The sequence below is a fragment of the Sinocyclocheilus rhinocerous genome, unplaced genomic scaffold (genome assembly GCF_001515625.1).
Source record: "Sinocyclocheilus rhinocerous isolate Xijiao unplaced genomic scaffold, SAMN03320098_v1.1 scaffold795, whole genome shotgun sequence".
Taxonomy (NCBI): domain Eukaryota; kingdom Metazoa; phylum Chordata; class Actinopteri; order Cypriniformes; family Cyprinidae; genus Sinocyclocheilus; species Sinocyclocheilus rhinocerous.
This window is the reverse complement of record NW_015630361.1, coordinates 1422037-1439423: the sequence shown is the minus strand read 5'-3', so window position 1 is coordinate 1439423 and position 17387 is coordinate 1422037. Positions and strand designations below refer to the sequence as shown.

General features: G+C 34.5%; 1 protein-coding gene across 1 annotated transcript in view; it reads left to right on the top strand.

Moving 5' to 3' along the window:
* Positions 1-897: 897 nt before the first annotated feature.
* The window catches only part of LOC107740283 (TOX high mobility group box family member 2-like), a 44298-nt gene continuing 27808 nt past the window's right edge, over positions 898-17387 (top strand). The window contains exon 1 of the mRNA XM_016552663.1: positions 898-1041. Coding sequence (XP_016408149.1) covers positions 898-1041 — 144 coding nt within the window. The remainder of the gene's footprint in view (positions 1042-17387) is intronic.

The window sequence follows — 17387 nt, the reverse complement described above, 5'->3', positions numbered from 1 at the left end:
ATGAATCATAAAAATTCTATTAAAAAAGCTCTTGAATGGTTGACAGCGGAATATTATTTCTGATGATTAATTTGACTCAGTCATTATGGACGGGGCTCCAGTCAGATCGCCTCCTACAAAATTGCGTTTCATTCCCTCTTGAATACCCCGGCAATCTCTCTCTCTCTCCCTCTCTCTCTCTTTTTCCTTTTCCTGAATTTAACGTCAGACGCTTCCTCCGTCAGGTCCAAAGTTAGATCGACGTGGCTGATGAGAGGCACGAGCGCAGGGAAAACACCAGAGCCAATCGCAAACTTTAGCGCTATGAAAACATGGTCTGCGCTTCCAAAAGTTGATCGTGATAATGACGTATTTCCAGCAACTTTCTGTGATTCCAGAGCCAGATCGGAAGCTGCCAACTGATACACATCCAAAAAAAGTGATTCTTACTTGTTTAACTGCATAATATTTATATAGTTGTGTTTATGTCTCTCTCCACAAAGTAATTAGGCAATCATCACATCTACTATCGCTCATACGTACAGAAGGGTTTGGGATTGATCAGACAAAAACAAAATGGTTTTTGATTCGAAATGTTATTTTTTTATTTATTTTATTTTATATTTTATTTCATTTAAATAATTGTATTTTATTTATTGTATTTGAACATGTTCTTTTACCGTAATTTACCTAAACATAAGTTGCATTTTAATTTAATTTATTTTATTTTATTTATTGTATTTAAATATAAGTATTAATTTAATTTAATTATTGTTTTTTTATTTTATTTTAACATACATTTTATATTTATTGTATTTGAACAAAATTTATTTTATTTTATTTCAACATAAGCTTATTTATTTTATTTATTGTATTTTAAATATGAGTATTATTTATTTATTTTCAACATAGCCCCTGATGGACCCCGAGTCCGGCTACCTGTGTCCCTCCATCCCTCACAACGGCCTGATCAACCCGTACTCGTACCCCGAGCTGCCCGCCCTCATGATGTCCAACATGCTCGCCCAGGACGGGCACCTGCTATCCAGCCACATGCCCTCGGTGAGTCCCGCGCTTCTGCCCTACATAGACAGCACTGTCAGGCTTCATAGCTGCGCTCCCGACACCAAGACTGCTACAAACTTATATGTGGCCTTATAACACAGCAGCAGGTTGTGGATGAGCCAATCCCTGAATGCACTGCAATGAGCTGAAGATCTAAGATAGCAGATGAAGTCGAGGGAAGTGTCTAATTATGAATATTATTTTATTCCTTACTGAAAATTTGTAATAAAAATAGGCGTTTAATTGAAATCTTGCATACAATATTTGTGTATGCACAATGCATTTTTATAAAACAGTAGCATTTGTGTGTCTATTTTCTATTTTCTTGTCTATTCGTGTGTAAAGTACTCTCTGTTAACTGGAATTGGGAAAAAGCAAAATATCCAAAACGGTTGGCCAACCTCAAATTTAGCTTAAATTTATAATGTACATAGTTATTTATATTTTAAATAAATATGTATTTTTATTTCTTATTATTTATTTTTATTAGAAATAAATATTACATTTATTATTATATTATTAAAATATAAAATCTAATTATTATATATATTTGTATATATTTACAGTAAAAACTACTGATTAAGAATATCGTTTTTAGTCTGTATTTTCTCATAGTTTCTTGAAACAAAAAATAAATAAATAAATAAATAACCCGGCTGGCTATATGCATATGCAACTGATAAGCAGATGAGGTGTTGCATGATTAAAAATGGATTGTATGCTCCATATATGCTCTTGCATGTGCGTCTTCGGTTTACTGTGATTTCTGAAGTGATGAAGTCTTTGGGTGTATGTAGGGATGTATACATCTCAAAACGTTTGTGCGCATGTGATGACGTGATTGGTTGTTTTAGTTGATTGGCAGGACTGTATGGTGTGATTGTATGTGTTTCTATGAGTGGCAGGTCTCTGTTTCAGTGGCACAGAATGAATAGATGAATGAAGCGATAGCTGCTTTCTGACCCACAGACGACTGATCATCTAAACATCATCACGACTAACTGACCACATCAGGCCTTCGTCTCGACTAACCATTCCCTAATTGCGTTGTGAGACAGAGAGATGATGTCCGTCTGTGTCAGCAGTGATTTGTGGGTAAATTCATCAGCGGTGTTTCTCTCTGTCAGTCCATTCCTCTCTGCACCTCCTCCTCCTCCTCATATCCAGAGCTCATTACTTTGTGTTTTGTTGCTTAACACAGACTCTGAGAGCTATAAAGAAATATCAGGAGTGTCGTCAAATCTGCCATCTGTGGAAACTCCCTCATAAAGCAGAGAAATCCACAGAACGACTCAGAAACGCTGGGAAAACACTGAGGAATTCATCTTTAGGGGTGAATCTCACTCTTTAAGAGTGCAAAATAGATCTTATTTCTTACTAGTGGTTTTGGATTGAAATGTTAATTGAAATCAGTCTGAATTAAAAAAAAAAAACATTACACTATTTTTCAAAGTTGAGTAAAAGAAAGATTGAACTGAACTGAAAAAAATGAACTGAAAAAATGAAATAAAAATTTTTTAGTTGAAATACTAAAATTACTAAAACTGAAATAAAAATAAAATTAAAGCTAAACAGAAATATTTTTTAAAAATAAAAATGACAAAAGTGTGTAATTAAATTACTAAAACTAGCTAAAATTGAAAAAAGCTATTTCAAAATACTAATAAATGTATAATAATACTATACTACTAAAATAATATTGAGGAAATCTTCTTTAATGCGGATTTCACTCTTTAAGTGCAGAATAGAATTGTATTTAACTATAACAAGTACTACTGTAAGTACAAAAGTGCTAAAACTGAAATATTAAATAAAATTGAAGCTAAATGCAAGCTAAAAAATGACAAAAACATGTAAAAAAAAAACTGAACTGAAATAAAAAATAAAAGCTAATTCAAAATATGAATAAATATTATATTAGTTTAATTCTAAAATAACTTCTAAATTCTTATTTAATGGTGAATTGCATTTTTTAAGAATGCAAAATAGAATTATATTTAACTATTCAGTAAATAGTTTTAGTACTATTTAAGTACTAAAATTGCTACAATTGAAAAAATAAAAATAAATATTAAAAATAAATATTAAAAATGAAAAAAAAAATTTAAATCTTAATTAAAAATACATTAAAGCTAAATAAATATATATATAAAAAAGACTGATCTGACAAAATTATTAAAACTTTAATACAAAATGTTTTAAAAATTAATGTTAATTCAAAATATTAATAAATATTATGCTACTATAATACTGAAATAACAGTAGAAAGATTTTGTGAGATTTACCTCTTTTAAACAAATTTTGTGCCTTTTGATTGTAAAACTTTGATTGTGAAACTGGAATTCGATGCATCAGCAGGACAGAATTTAAATTCAACTCAACTCTGGTCATTCTTCTAATGACTCTCTACAAAAGAAGCCACTTGAAATGGACATCAGGCAGCAGCACAAAATGGATGACAGCGGTTCTGCAGCCATATGAATCTATGCATGCAATTTCTTGAGCTACCAGAACGCATTAAATCAACCATTCTTTCATTTCGAGATCCCATTTCTATATTGACACCCATCGAGCGGGTGAATAGAGTGTGCTAGTCAATAATACTTCACTAAATGACACCGTACGTTCAACGTGATGGACTGCCATTTTATTCCCATTTCTTCCCCAAGCAACCTTCTTTAACCATGTAGCGATTATGCTCTGCAGTATTTGTGCTGTAAATTTCAGGGTTTTTTTGGTTGAGGCATTCGTCAGGGTTTATATGCCCACAATAACAATGATAAAACCAATCATTTTTGGAAAGCTATATGCTCTGTGAGCTGTATAAATGGGAAATATGTATTGTGCCCTATTCATTGCGATGCTGATAACATTCCACGCTTTACTTTGACCTTTTATGACCTTTGCCTCAATCTGAGTTTGATGAAATGAAATTGTAGATTGCAGATTTTGTCTTGTTCGGTAGATCGATGGCATTCAAACGCTCTGCACAAGTACGGGTTGCTTTATCAGTGGTGCCACAAAGAGTGCCATGTACAGTGGGTACGGAAAGTATTCAGACCCCTTTAAATTTTTCACTCTTTGTTATATTGCAGCCATTTGCTAAAATCATTTAAGTTAATTTGTTTTCCTCATTAATGTACACACAGCACCCCATATTGACAGAAAAACACAGAATTGTTGACATTTTTGCAGATTTATTAAAAAAAAAAAACTGAAATATCACATGCTCAGTATTTAGAGTAGAAGCACCCTTTTGATCTAATACAGCCATGAGTCTTTTTGGGAAAGATACAACAAGTTTTTCACATGTTCTGTTCTGCTCTGCGTTCTGTTCTGTGTTCTGTTCTGTTCTGTGTTCTGTGTTCTGTTCTGTTCTGTGTTCTGTTCTGCTCTGCTCTGTTCTGTTCTGTTCTGCTCTGCTCTGTGTTCTGTTATGTTCTGTATTCTGTGTCCTGTGTTCTGTGTTCTGTGTTCTGCTCTGTGTTCCGTTCTGTGTTCTGTTCTGCTCTGTGTTCTGCTCTGTGTTCTGTTCTGTTCTGTGTTCTGTGTTCTGTGTTCTGTTCTGCTCTGCTCTGCTCTTTTCTGTTCTGCTCTGTGTTCTGTGTTCTGTGTTCTGTTTTGTGTTCTGTTCTGTTCTGTGTTCTGCTCTGCTCTGCTCTGCTCTTTTCTGTTCTGTTCTGTTCTGTTCTGCTCTGTGTTCTGTTCTGTGTTCTGTTCTGTTCCATTCTGTGTTCCATTCTGCTCCGCTCTGCTCTTTTCTGTTCTGTGTTCTGTTCTGTTCCGCTCTTTTCCGTTCTGTGTTCTGTTCTGTGTTCTGTTCTGTTCTGTTCTGTTCTGCTCTGTGTCCTGTGTTCTGTTCTGTTCTGTTCTGTTCTGTTCCGTTCTGTGTTCTGTTCTGCTCTGTGTTCTGTTGTGTTCTGTTCTGTTCTGTGTTCTGTTCTGTTCTGTTATGCTCTGTGTTCTGTTCTGTTCTGTTTTCTGTTCTGTTCTGTTCTGTTCTGTTCTGCTCTGTGTTCTGTTCTGTTCTGTTCTGTTCTGTTCTGTTCCGTTCTGTGTTCTGTTCTGCTCTGTGTTCTGTTGTGTTCTGTTCTGTTCTGTGTTCTGTTCTGTTCTGTTATGCTCTGTGTTCTGTTCTGTTCTGTTCTGCTCTGTGTTCTGTTCTGTTCTGTTCTGCTCTGTGTTCTGTTCTGTTCTGTTCTGTTTTGCTGTGTGTTCTGTTCTGTTCTGCTCTGTGTTCTGTTCGGTTCTGTTCTGCTCTGTGTTCTGTTTCTTCTGTTCTTTTCTGTTCTGTTCTGTTCTGTTCTGTTCTGTTCTGTTCTGCTCTGCTCTGTGTTCTGTTCCATGTTCTGTTCTGTTTGTTTTTTTCTGTTCTGTTTTGTTCTGTTGTTTTTGTGTTCTGTTCTGTTCTGTTCTGTTTTCTTTTCTTTTCTTTTCTGTTTTGTTCTGTTGTTTTTGTGTTCTGTTCTGTTCTGTGTTCTGTTCTGTTTTGTGGTCTATTCTGTTATGTTTTTTTGTTTTGTGTTCGATTTTGTTTTTTTGCTTTGTTCTGTTTTGTTTTTGGATTGGTTTGGTTTTGTGTGTTGTTTTGTGTTCTGTTCTGAGTTGATTTGCATTCAGTTTTGTTTTCTGATCTGTCCTGATTTTTTTGTGTTCGGTTTTGTTTTTTGTTTTGTGTTTCGTTTTGTGTTCAGTTATTTGTTCTGTTTTGTTTTTTTATTTTGTTTTGTTTTGTTTTCTTATTCAGATTTTTGTTTAGTCTCTTCTGTTCTGTTCTGTTTGACATCTGCAACATTGACAGGACTGTTTGTTTGTCTGACCAATTTGAATACAGTGAAATAACATTTATGTACATTTGAAATCTCTTATGTTTGCCAAAAACCCATCCATGTAGTGTGTTTATATCCGCAAAATTCAAAGCAAACAGCACTGGTCCGTTTTGGTTAGTCCTGTTGTGGTGTTGTTTAGTAGACGTGTATTTGCGGTTCTGTCCAAGCTTTTCAGAACAGAAGGTTTTGCTAATGAAATGAATCTCTGCCATCAGGGGGTCAGTGCATATATTCCGTCTTCAGAAGAGAAGAGAAGAAAAGCCATTAGGTTTCATCTTCCGTCTTGAGTAGATCGAGCTGGAGCGATCTTTTTTCATTAGAGCGGTGCAGAGTGAGAGAGACTGTCAGAGAAAAGAGATGGAGAGAGATGGGCTGGAGGGGCAGAAAGAGTGATAGAGCAACGACGAGGAGGACGGGAGGGGTAAAAAGAGGTTGAGTGAATGAACACAGCACTGGGATAAAAGGAAAACTGCTTTGAATGGAATGTCATCAGTACTAAGAGCTTTTTAAAGTATATCAAACAATTTAGATGGAGCACTGCTGTATGGACACAACTTCCATCACCATAACTGCGTTTGTGCTTCTGTTGAAGTATGAATATCTAGACCAGCAGTCTTTACTGGTAATGCAGGTTCATTTAAGACTTGATAAGCAAACAAAGTTGAAGATATGTGAAATAACCAGAGTACTACTAGTTTCTGAACATTAAGGTCATCAAAACTTACTATATTTACTTTATTAATTCAGTTTCTGGTGTTATTGTGAATGATTCATTATGTTTTTCTAAAGCAGGCTATGGCATTGGACAATGTCAATTTTCTTTTAGAAATGTGTCAGAAATTTGGTTGTTAATGCAGTTTCGCTTAGATTTTTAGGTAACACTTTGTTTAAAGCCTGTATACATAATGATTTATGTATAATGCATAATGCTAAAAGTAGTTTTAATGCATTAATTTTACCTTGTAATGCACCTTATGATGCATCGTATGATCTTATGAATCATTGTAACCACAGTTATAATACATTATTATGCATTGTAGCACCTTTAAAAAAGTAATATGCATTAAAACACATGACAAACAAATCTTCAAATAGTATAATGCATTTTTATGAACAGGTACTGTATAATGCATTACAATGTTCATTTTGAATACTTTTATAATGCATTATACATTAAGGCTTTAAGTAAAGTGTTATATCATGTTACTTTCAGTACAATAAAAGCAAAAAAAGGATCACTAATTGCATCAAGTTATCCTTGCTAACTAGGTTTAGTATTGGTTAAATTTCAGGTTGTTGTTCTGTGGGGAAATGTCTGAACTGCTGTTTTTGCTGAGAAATTGCATGCCTATAAAGAATTGGCAAGTAACACATTGAAATAAACATTACATTTTGAAGTATAAAAACTGAAATAGTATTTTCTTGTAAAATCATTTTGTGCCCATCAGGCAACAACAGATGGACAGTTTGTCCAGAAGAAATGATCAGATATTTCTGTATGAACATGATCTCTCTTGATGTTCGCCGTCCATCATAGCATCTTGCAGCATTTGATATCTAATATCTGTGATGTGATAGCGTTTATGATATTAATTTAACCTGCCCACTTTACTGTACTGAACAAATATCTCATTGTGGAAGAAACGGCTTCACAGTAAGCTCTATAAGCTAACCTGGATATCAACGTTAAAAATGTATGCTCACCTGATGAATTGAGCAGTTTAGCAGATGTGGATTTTGAATGCAACATGCTTCATTAATGAAATGTCACATTTCAATGAAATTTCAAGGGCAATCAAGTGAGTAAAAAAATATTATGTCATTAGCAGAAGGATAATTTGCAGTAGCATAGATTTACAGCAACAGTTTGAGGCATTTGTCCTTGAGTACAAGTGTTTTGTTGAGCGTTTTATTTATGTTGTATAATACAGAATAATGTAGTCTGTAGTTTAAAGTTTTAGTGCTTTTTGTTTACTCCATGAATGTAAACTGGAATTTGTTTATTCGTTAATGTTAAGCGTGCATGCAATGTTGCATTTGGGAATGCATTGGAATGCATGAATTCATCAAAATGCATGCATGCTTTGGATTAGAAGAATCTGCCAAATGCATGAATGTAAATAAATGCAAACCAGCAGGAATTTCACTCAAGCTCTCAAAGTTTTTTCTGGAGGCCTGTGAATGTAGTAATGGTTTTCCAGCCTGTACTTAGACTGCTAGATTCATCACCGCCTGAATGAACCGGCCTGCGGTCAGGACTCGACCAGAAATAGCCCGAAGATGATGGCCTGCCCAAACTCTCAGGCTATTTGCGGCCGCCCGGCCTTCGAGCGGCTTTAATCAAATGTGTTTTTGTTGAATTCCACCCAAGATTTGAAAATAAAATGCCCACCGAAATGGCATCTGTCGGCTTTGAGACAGAGACGGAGGAATGAATTTTTCCTCCCAAAAAAGCGGACGGAACGATGTGCGATTAATCAATATAAAGCAAAAGATATTTGCATCACGGCACAACTCGGGGATTACATTTGTAGCGGAAATGCTTTATGGAACTATTAATATCTTTTATTTTCTTTCCCTGCATCGCAGTTCAAAGAGCGTAATAGAATGCATTTCCTGCAAGGAATATTACACCGATGATTGATGGATCCGGAGAAAACGGGGAAAACATTGGACTGTTCAATAGGCCCTGCGAAATCTGAGAGAGAGAGAGAGAGAGAGAAGGAGAACAAAACCCCCCTGGTTTTTAAACAGCTTTCTTTTCACCTTTGCGATTATTTATTTTCAGATAGTCCTTCAGGGTAATGTACCATTTTCTTATTTCACACCGCTATTTCCCATAAATGAGGGGAAGGCGCGATAAATCAAGAGGGAAACATAGACTTGCGCAAAAGCTGCGAGAGCGCTAAAGATTTATGTAACACATTCATGTTTTCCACTTCTTCTTTTTAGTGCTGCACTGTGAAAGCCTGCCTAATAAAAGCCCCTATTAATATTTCCTGTTGCCTAGCAACCGCAGGCAGCAAGTAATAGCATTCCGTGGAAAAATAGATGACCGGGCCGATAAGGAAAAATTCAATTCTTTTATTATCTCTTGGGAGAAGGTGCCTTATTTCCTTCTGCGCAATATGATATGAGAGCAGGCTTGTATATTAAGAAATGTTTTAAAGAAATAGAAGTTATTTTCCAATTTCATTATAGCAGAAAATAGAGGAAGAAAAGGCAGGAAAAAAATGTATATATATATATATATATATATATATATATATAGTTTATAATTTTACTTTATATTATACATTCTTATTGTGTAAATTGCACTAGCATTTTTACATCATATTTTGCCGAGCATTCAATCATATATAGTTGAGAGCAGGCTTGTATATTAAGAAATGTTTTAAAGAAATAGAAGTTATTTTCCAATTTCATTATAGCAGAAAATAGAGGAAGAAAAGGCAGGAAAAAAAGAGAAGGTGTGTGTGTGTGTGTGTATTTTTTTCCAGATGACAACTTATCTCTTCTCTCTAATAAAGTCCATTAGGCTTTGGATTGTGCTAATCAAGGCATCATTTACAGATTTAATTTAGTTCCTTTGCGTTTTCCAATCACGTTCCGCTGGAAATATGAGGCTTTAGGTTATGGTGCACACATTTATTTCACATTTATATGCATATACTTTCTCATTTTCACAACACACACACACAGAGAGAGAGAGAGAGTTATATCTTATTTATAATTATGTCACATTTAAATCATACTATAAAATTATAAGTTGCATTTCCGGTGTATCATCTTTTACACCACATTTTGCTGAGCATTTAATAATATACTCTCAGGAAAAAAAAGGTACAAAAGCTGTCACTGGCACAGTATCCTTTCAAAAAGGTACACATTTGTACCTCATTTACCCCTAAAGCCTGCATTTTAGGTACATATTTGTACCTAAAGTGCACATATTCATACCTAAATGGTAAATTTCAGTACCTTTTGTAAATGTCCCGCCCCAGTGACAGCTTTTGTACCTTTTTTTCTGAAAGTGTATGTAAAGTCACATTTAAATAGGCAAAATGAATTGCCAAACTCCAAAAGATGTGACATATGAGTAATTCTGGGCGAGTTTTATGCGTTGTCAGTGTTATTGTTTGCTTCTTGTTTAGTCATTGTCGTCTCATTGTTTGCTGGAAAAAGAGCAGCACTATTGGGAAGGACATCAGTTGTTGCTTGGAAACAAAGTGATTTGATTTGAAGTCAGCATATCTATAGTATATCCATAATGTCCTTATCGAGAGGGAAACAGGAGGAGATGCACGGAGGTGTCTGTCTGATACAGCACAAACAACAACGGCAGATAAAGGCCTGCTTTATGTATCTCATTTTGTCACGGGTTTCTATATCTTATCAAAGCATGAAATCACGTCCATATTCCCGCGCGCCGCATGTATCTGGACACACATCCGCTGACGGTGAGAAACTGCAGGAATATTGCTCAGATGATGCTCTTTCACAGATCCAGAGACTTCATGGAGTTCTTCGTTCTGTAACTTTGTCTCAAATCGTTCTCCTAAAATAAGGAGAGATAAAAAGAGTTCAGATCACTTGTTCTTTTGACGTAAAATCTGACATCTGTTGCTCTCAGTTGAGACTTTATTGACTTCACAGCAGTCGTATTTTAGTATAATTGAGATACTATTATAGATTTTATTAATATTGTGAATTATTTTTTATTTTAAGTTTTATTTTTAATAAATCTTCAGTTTGTTTCCGTGATTTTGTTTTGTGTTTTTTTTTTCTTTTATTGTTTCTTTTATATATTATATTATATTATATTATATTATATTTTTATATTATATTTTTAGTAACAAAAGTCTTTTGAGGTTTTTGATGTAATTAACTATAATAATAATAATAATAATAATAATTTCATTTTAATTTTAGTTAATAGTTGAGTAATTTTGTTGTGTTTTTTCAAATAATAAAAGTGTTTTTTGTTAACTATAATACTAATATAATAATTTCAGTTAACTATAATGATGATATTTTAACTATAATAAAATAAAAATAAATAAAAAGAGACAAACAGGGCAGTAGTTCTTAAATGAAATGAAGATGAAATAAAACGAGTCTTTTTTTTTTTTTTTTTACTTTATTTCAGTTAATTTTATTTCAAGTAACAAAAGTTTTAAAAAAAAATTTATTTTATTTATTTAATTTTTTTAAATGGTTTAATGGTAGTTTTAGTTAACTATAATAATCCTGATTCTGAATGTTTTATTTGTTTGCTTCTCCTAAAATAATAAGTAAAAAGAGACCCAAACGAGTCAATATTTGTCATATACTATAAGTATAGATCAATAAAATTAATCTGGATGTGGAGGTCAGATCACTTATGATTAAAGGCACATTTGAAACTCTAAAGAAAACACATAAAAGTCTCAATTTGCTTTCAGTTTAATCTCATTGCTGTCAGAAGCATTTGAGATATGAAAGAGCTGTAATGTGGCTTATTGCTTTAGTTTGTCATCAGTCAGTTGTTCATGACTCTTTTACATGTGAACGTCTCACCGGTGTCTCCAGCACAGATATATAAAGCATAAAGCACAGTGCAGATGGATTTGAGCTAGCAGGGGTTTGGATTATGAAAAAAAGCCGCTCCGCTGTCACCAACACGTGCCGAGCATGTGTGAAGAGTTAACACACTTACTAATCATCCTTAAATGAACCTAATTGTTGCTGCGACACCCCACTGAGGGTGTGTGTGTGTGTGTGTGTGTGTGTGTGTGTGAGTGTGTGAGTGTGTGAGTGTGTGTGTGTGTGTGTGTGTGACTGCAGGCTTCGTTTCTCATTAGATGAAGTAGAAATGTTCTGTCTTTCTGTCTGTTCCATGTGTTGATTCGGCCGTCTCTCTTCTTCCAAAGCCATTTCAGAGCTGTCATGTCAAACTCCGCTCGCCGAAACAAGGAGGGAAGGAGATGAGCCTGGGAAATATATACGCTCTCTTCACAAACCTAGTGAGCTCCTTGCTGTCTGCTGTCTAAATAGGCAGCTGTCTGCTGAGGGGCCTTTGCACAGTGTTTTTAATTTGTTGTTTTAGGCCGCTGCATCAAGTCTTGCTGGTCGTGTTCAGAATGGAATGCTAGTTTACTGCATACTGCGATGTAAACACTGCATACTACATACTATTTTTAAAAAATAATAACAGTAAGAATTATTTCTTGATAAACATTTCAAGCAGTGTGCTACAAAGTTGGCACATGACCTTCAGCTATCAAATTGAAAATATATTTTTTTAATTAAAAAATATGTAACAAAATAATGTTATATTTTTTTCGTTTTAATTACATAAGATAAACATTTCAAGCAGTGTGCTACAAAGTTGGCACATGACCTTCAGTTATCAAATTGAAAATATTTTTTTTTATTTAAAAAATTGTAACAAAATATTGTTATTTTCAGTTTTAATTACATTAAAATTTTACATTTTAATTAAAATATTTGTAGAAATATAATTTTGATGTTAAAATCGTTGTTGTTTTCTATTTTAAAATTTAAACATAATTACAAAAAAGTTTTAACAGTCTGATCAAATGATCAAAAAAGAGATTAATAATTGCTGCTGATGTTAATTTATCAGTCTATTATTATTTATATACTTTTATGTTATTTACTTTTATGGTATTTATTAACTCTTTAATTTTTATTTTAGTGATTCTTATCTGCTTTTGTAATTTTATTTAGGCTTTTTTTGTGTGTTTTAGAAATTTGTTATTTGTCATTTATTATTATTATTAAATTTATTCATAAATATAAATATATGAATATTACAAATAAAATATATACACATATACACTGCCATTCAAACATTTGGGATCAGTAAGATTTTTTATGTTTTCACGCACACACACACACACACGCGCACACTCACACACACACACACTCTCGCGCACACGCGCGCACACTCACGCACACTCACGCACACACACACACACACGCGCACACTCACACACACACACACTCTCGCGCACACGCGCGCACACTCACGCACACTCACGCACACACACACACACACGCGCACACTCACACACACACACACTCTCGCGCACACGCGCGCACACTCACGCACACTCACACACACACACACACAACCCATGTGAATATAACACGCAACAAAGCGTCTCTGCTAAAGCTTTTGTTTGTCAGCTTGTTGGTCTTGTTTGTTTTCCTCTCGTCTCGCTCACATTTTAAAGACGTTTGAGTGAAATCGTATTGTTGCGGAAGCTTATTAAACGCATGAAAGTGAACGAGCTGTTTTGGCCCACACTGATCTGTCGGCTTCAGATGAACACGTGTGCATGCGTGTCGTAACGAACATGTAGAAAGACTCTGCCTTCTCTCTCTCCGTCTCAAGCCGCTCGCCTCAGATTTACATCCCAGTTAATTGAATTGGAATATAATGCAATAAAACTGTCCCAGCCATGAAATAAAGGTCCAATCTAATTATTTCAACAGTTGCCTGCAGTCTCCTCCTCCCCTGAATGTTACTAACATTAAGACCCCATGAAATCTAAATTGGATTTTTGTGTTTTTTCTGCTGCGCTCCATTCAGAGATGTTTCTACTGCAGATCTTGACGTCTGGAAGATTACAGAAAAAAACAACATGGTAGTGCAATCATCTCATCTGTCTGACTGTCAGCAGTCAAAACTAACACACTGCAGAGGACACACAGCATTTGGTCAATCATATGCATTTAGCATTCATTCGCTGGGAGTATGATTATTATTAGGACCAATTATTGTGTTTTACACACATTGTGTCTTCCTAAACAGGTTTTTATTTTCAAAAAATGTTGAAATGTTAGATTTATTGATTAATTTTATTTGCTTTAAAGTGAGTGTTATCATTAAATATGAGAATCAAGAATGACTCTCTTTTCTAGAAAATGAACTAAAATTATATATATATATAATTAATTAATAAGTTATACAAAAATAAAATAAACAATTATTAGTTGTATAGTGATACAAATTTATATACATTTATATTATTTTTAAAGTATTATTTATAGGAAATTCATATTTTTATCCAGGAAAGAAAAAAACATTGTATAATATTATATGAAATCATTATATATAATGTTTTTTATAATAATATAATTAATAATTATATAAAATAAAATACATATAATTATTCATTATATAACATGATAAAAATGTAAATAATATTTGAAAGAAATAATCGAAATAAATTATTATTATTCAGCAAAGATGCATTAAATTGCATCACAGTTCAACATTGATAATAATCAGAAATGTTTCTTGAGCAGCAAATCAGCATATTAGAATGATTTCTGAAGATCATGTGACACTGAAGACTGGAGTAATGATGCTGAAAATACAGCTGCGCATCACAGAAATAAATTACATTTTAACATAGATTCACACTGAAAACAGCTATTTTAAATTGTAATAATATTTCACAATTTTAATGGATTTTACTGTATTTTTAATCAAATAAATGCAGCCTTGGTGAGCATTAAATACTAATCCAATAAAACGATAGTGAATAGCAGCTCGGAGTATCTGATGAGAAATATTTGAGGCTTTGGTCTGCAGATCTTGTTAAATCTGAGCTCAGTTTGAAACACTTGCTTGATGAATGACGCAGCGTGGAAAACGCGGCTGATCTGTGATCATCTGTGTGATGTGGTGCGCTGAGGTTTAGTTCAGCCCAGAGTTCAAAGAGCGGCGCTTTGTAAGCGTCGAGGAGATGAAACTCGCACGTCTTCGGGGACGACAGGTTGCGTTTGCTTACAGATTTAAGCAGCGCTTGATTTATAAATCGGCGCTCTTATTAGCTCTGGGAGCGTTGTTATAAATGACCCCCGCGGGCAGAGCCGGAGCGATGGAGGAAGACGGAGGTTTCATGTTCTGCCCTCGAGGAGAACAAGAGTCGCGGCGAGGGCAGAGTGCGATGAGATTCCCCCGTGTTTACGGCTGGAGCGCGAGAGATCAGTCTAATTAAAGCTGCCACGGCCGCGAGCCTGCCGGGATAATGTTCTATTATTATAGTCATTTGTTTCAATTAACCGCTCTGTGATTTTACAATAGCAACTGTGAACCTGCGTGGAGTGAGCCATCACTCCCAACAAGATGTCTCCAGTCAGAGCCACAGGCGAGAGAGATCGCCTTCCCATCATGCCTAGAGCAGCGCTTGTGCTTCAGGACTCAACAGCAAAAAGCTCCCAACGTCACGCGGTCAAATGCATTCGTGTCATTATGAATTGCACGGCTTGCATTATATTATTTAGTTTGACCTTTTGCACATGGTTTTTGAGGATGAGGTCATGTCGCGCAACCTGTCCACGTTGACATCTGTCTAATTCGACAGGTAAATTGCAGTTGCACCTGCACACATGACCTTTGACATCAAGACATCAACAGCTTGGAACGTGTTTTCCCACCATCTTAAGTTGCTGGGGTATATTTGTAGCAATAGCCAACAATACATTGTATGGGTCAAAATTATCGATTTTTCTTTTATGCCAAAAATCGTTAGGATATCAAGTATAGATCATGTTCCATGAAGATATTTTCCTACTGTAAATATATCAAAACTTAATTTTTGATTAGTAATATGCATTGCTAAAGACTTCATTTGGACAACTTTAAAGATGATTTTCTCAACATTTTGATTTTTTTGCACCCTCAGATTCCAGATTTTCAAATAGTTGTATCTCGGCCAAATATTGTCCTATCATAACAAACCCTACATCAATGGAAAGCTTATTTATTCAGATTTTAGATGGTGTACAAATCTCAATTTCGGAAAATTGACACTTAAGACTGGTTGTGTGGTCCAGGGTCACATATGGTTAGTTACGTTTTATAATTTTTGCAAAATGCGTTTTTCTCTCTATCTGACCAATCAGACCTGTGACCCATTTTAGGGTTTGTGACCCACCGATTGAACACTGATAGCCTAGATTCTCTCTGCTGTATCACTGGCTGTGTACAGAATGCAATACTAGTGCACTATTTACTGTGCAGTGTGCCAGTATTATTTACATGCTGTTATTTTGTTGTTATTATTATTATTTATTAATCATATATTTTATTATTTATTAATATGTTAAATTAGCTTTTATATTTAAATTTTCATGTTCATATTTTCTTATGAGTTGCAGTAAGTTTAAGTGATTTTGTCATTTTTATTATTTTGTAAAATTTCTGTTTAACTTATTTTTATTTTAGCTTTAGTAATTTTGTTATGTTTTTATCATTTTATTTTATTTTCTAATGGTTATATATAACTTATTTGTATTTTAGTTTTAGTAAGTTTAGAACTTCAACTTTTATACTGTATTTTTATTTTTAAGTTTGAGGTATTTTTTGTGTTTTTAAGATTTTTTAAGTTGAGGTTTTTCATCTAATATTTGATTATTTATTTTTATTGCAGATTTATATGAATAATAAAAATTTTTTTTGTAATTTTAGTTTTAAATAACTGTAGTGCACAGGGTTTTTGGAGGGGGCGGTGGTAAATAATAAGTGAAATATTTTAAACAGTAGATTTTGACAAACATCATTATGCACATGTTTTTTGGAAATAAATCATGCATTTTGCATTTTTGCATGTGCATTTCTAATCCAATTTAGTTCGATATAAACATAGCTGTCAAAAATCACAGCAGATATTACTTACAATTCATTTGTCACACTAGAAATGCAAGCTCAAGATGAGCACATTGCATCGTGGGAAACAGTATGCAGTGTGCTCTGGTTGTAAACTATTCATTCTGTAGGTCAAGCGCATGCAGAAAATTCACATTCTGGTCCCAGTATACATGCTACATACTGCAGAAGTGGCTATTCTGAAGGCAGCCGTACTTTTACAGAAACTAATGTAACTGAATTATGCTGTAGCCCGAACAATTGTCACATGAAGCTACATATATGATAATTTGGGTACAATCTCTTTCTTGTAGCAGTAATTCATGTCACACGGGTTATACTGATAACGCATTATAATTCATGCAAAACACCCTACAACTTGTGTTTTCCACAGACCACAATCTCAATCACTGAAAGACACGTGACACGTCCAGAAAGAGACTGTACATTAAGATGATCTACTGTATGGCGTATTTAATTAATGTGACCTCAGATTCATTGCAATCGTCTCTTTCCTCTGGTTTTGCGGTAAAGCGTTCGTCCAGTCGCACACTGGAGGAGGAGGACGCTGAGAACCACACACAATAGTGTTGAGATATCGCACACACTCGGTGTGAAGCTCATAATTGGATGGCGGTTGTTATTTGGACTCGATGAACAGTGAGTACAAAGAGCTCGAGACACAACAGAGGAACAGGAAATGAAGTTTCCTAACAGAGAGTCTCTGCTAAATGAACAGAGCGGTTTGTTATGGGGAGGGTGCATGTGGAACGTGTCTTAAAGGGGTCATATGATGCTGCTAAAAATAACATTATTTTGTGTATTTGGTGTAATGAAATGTGTTTATG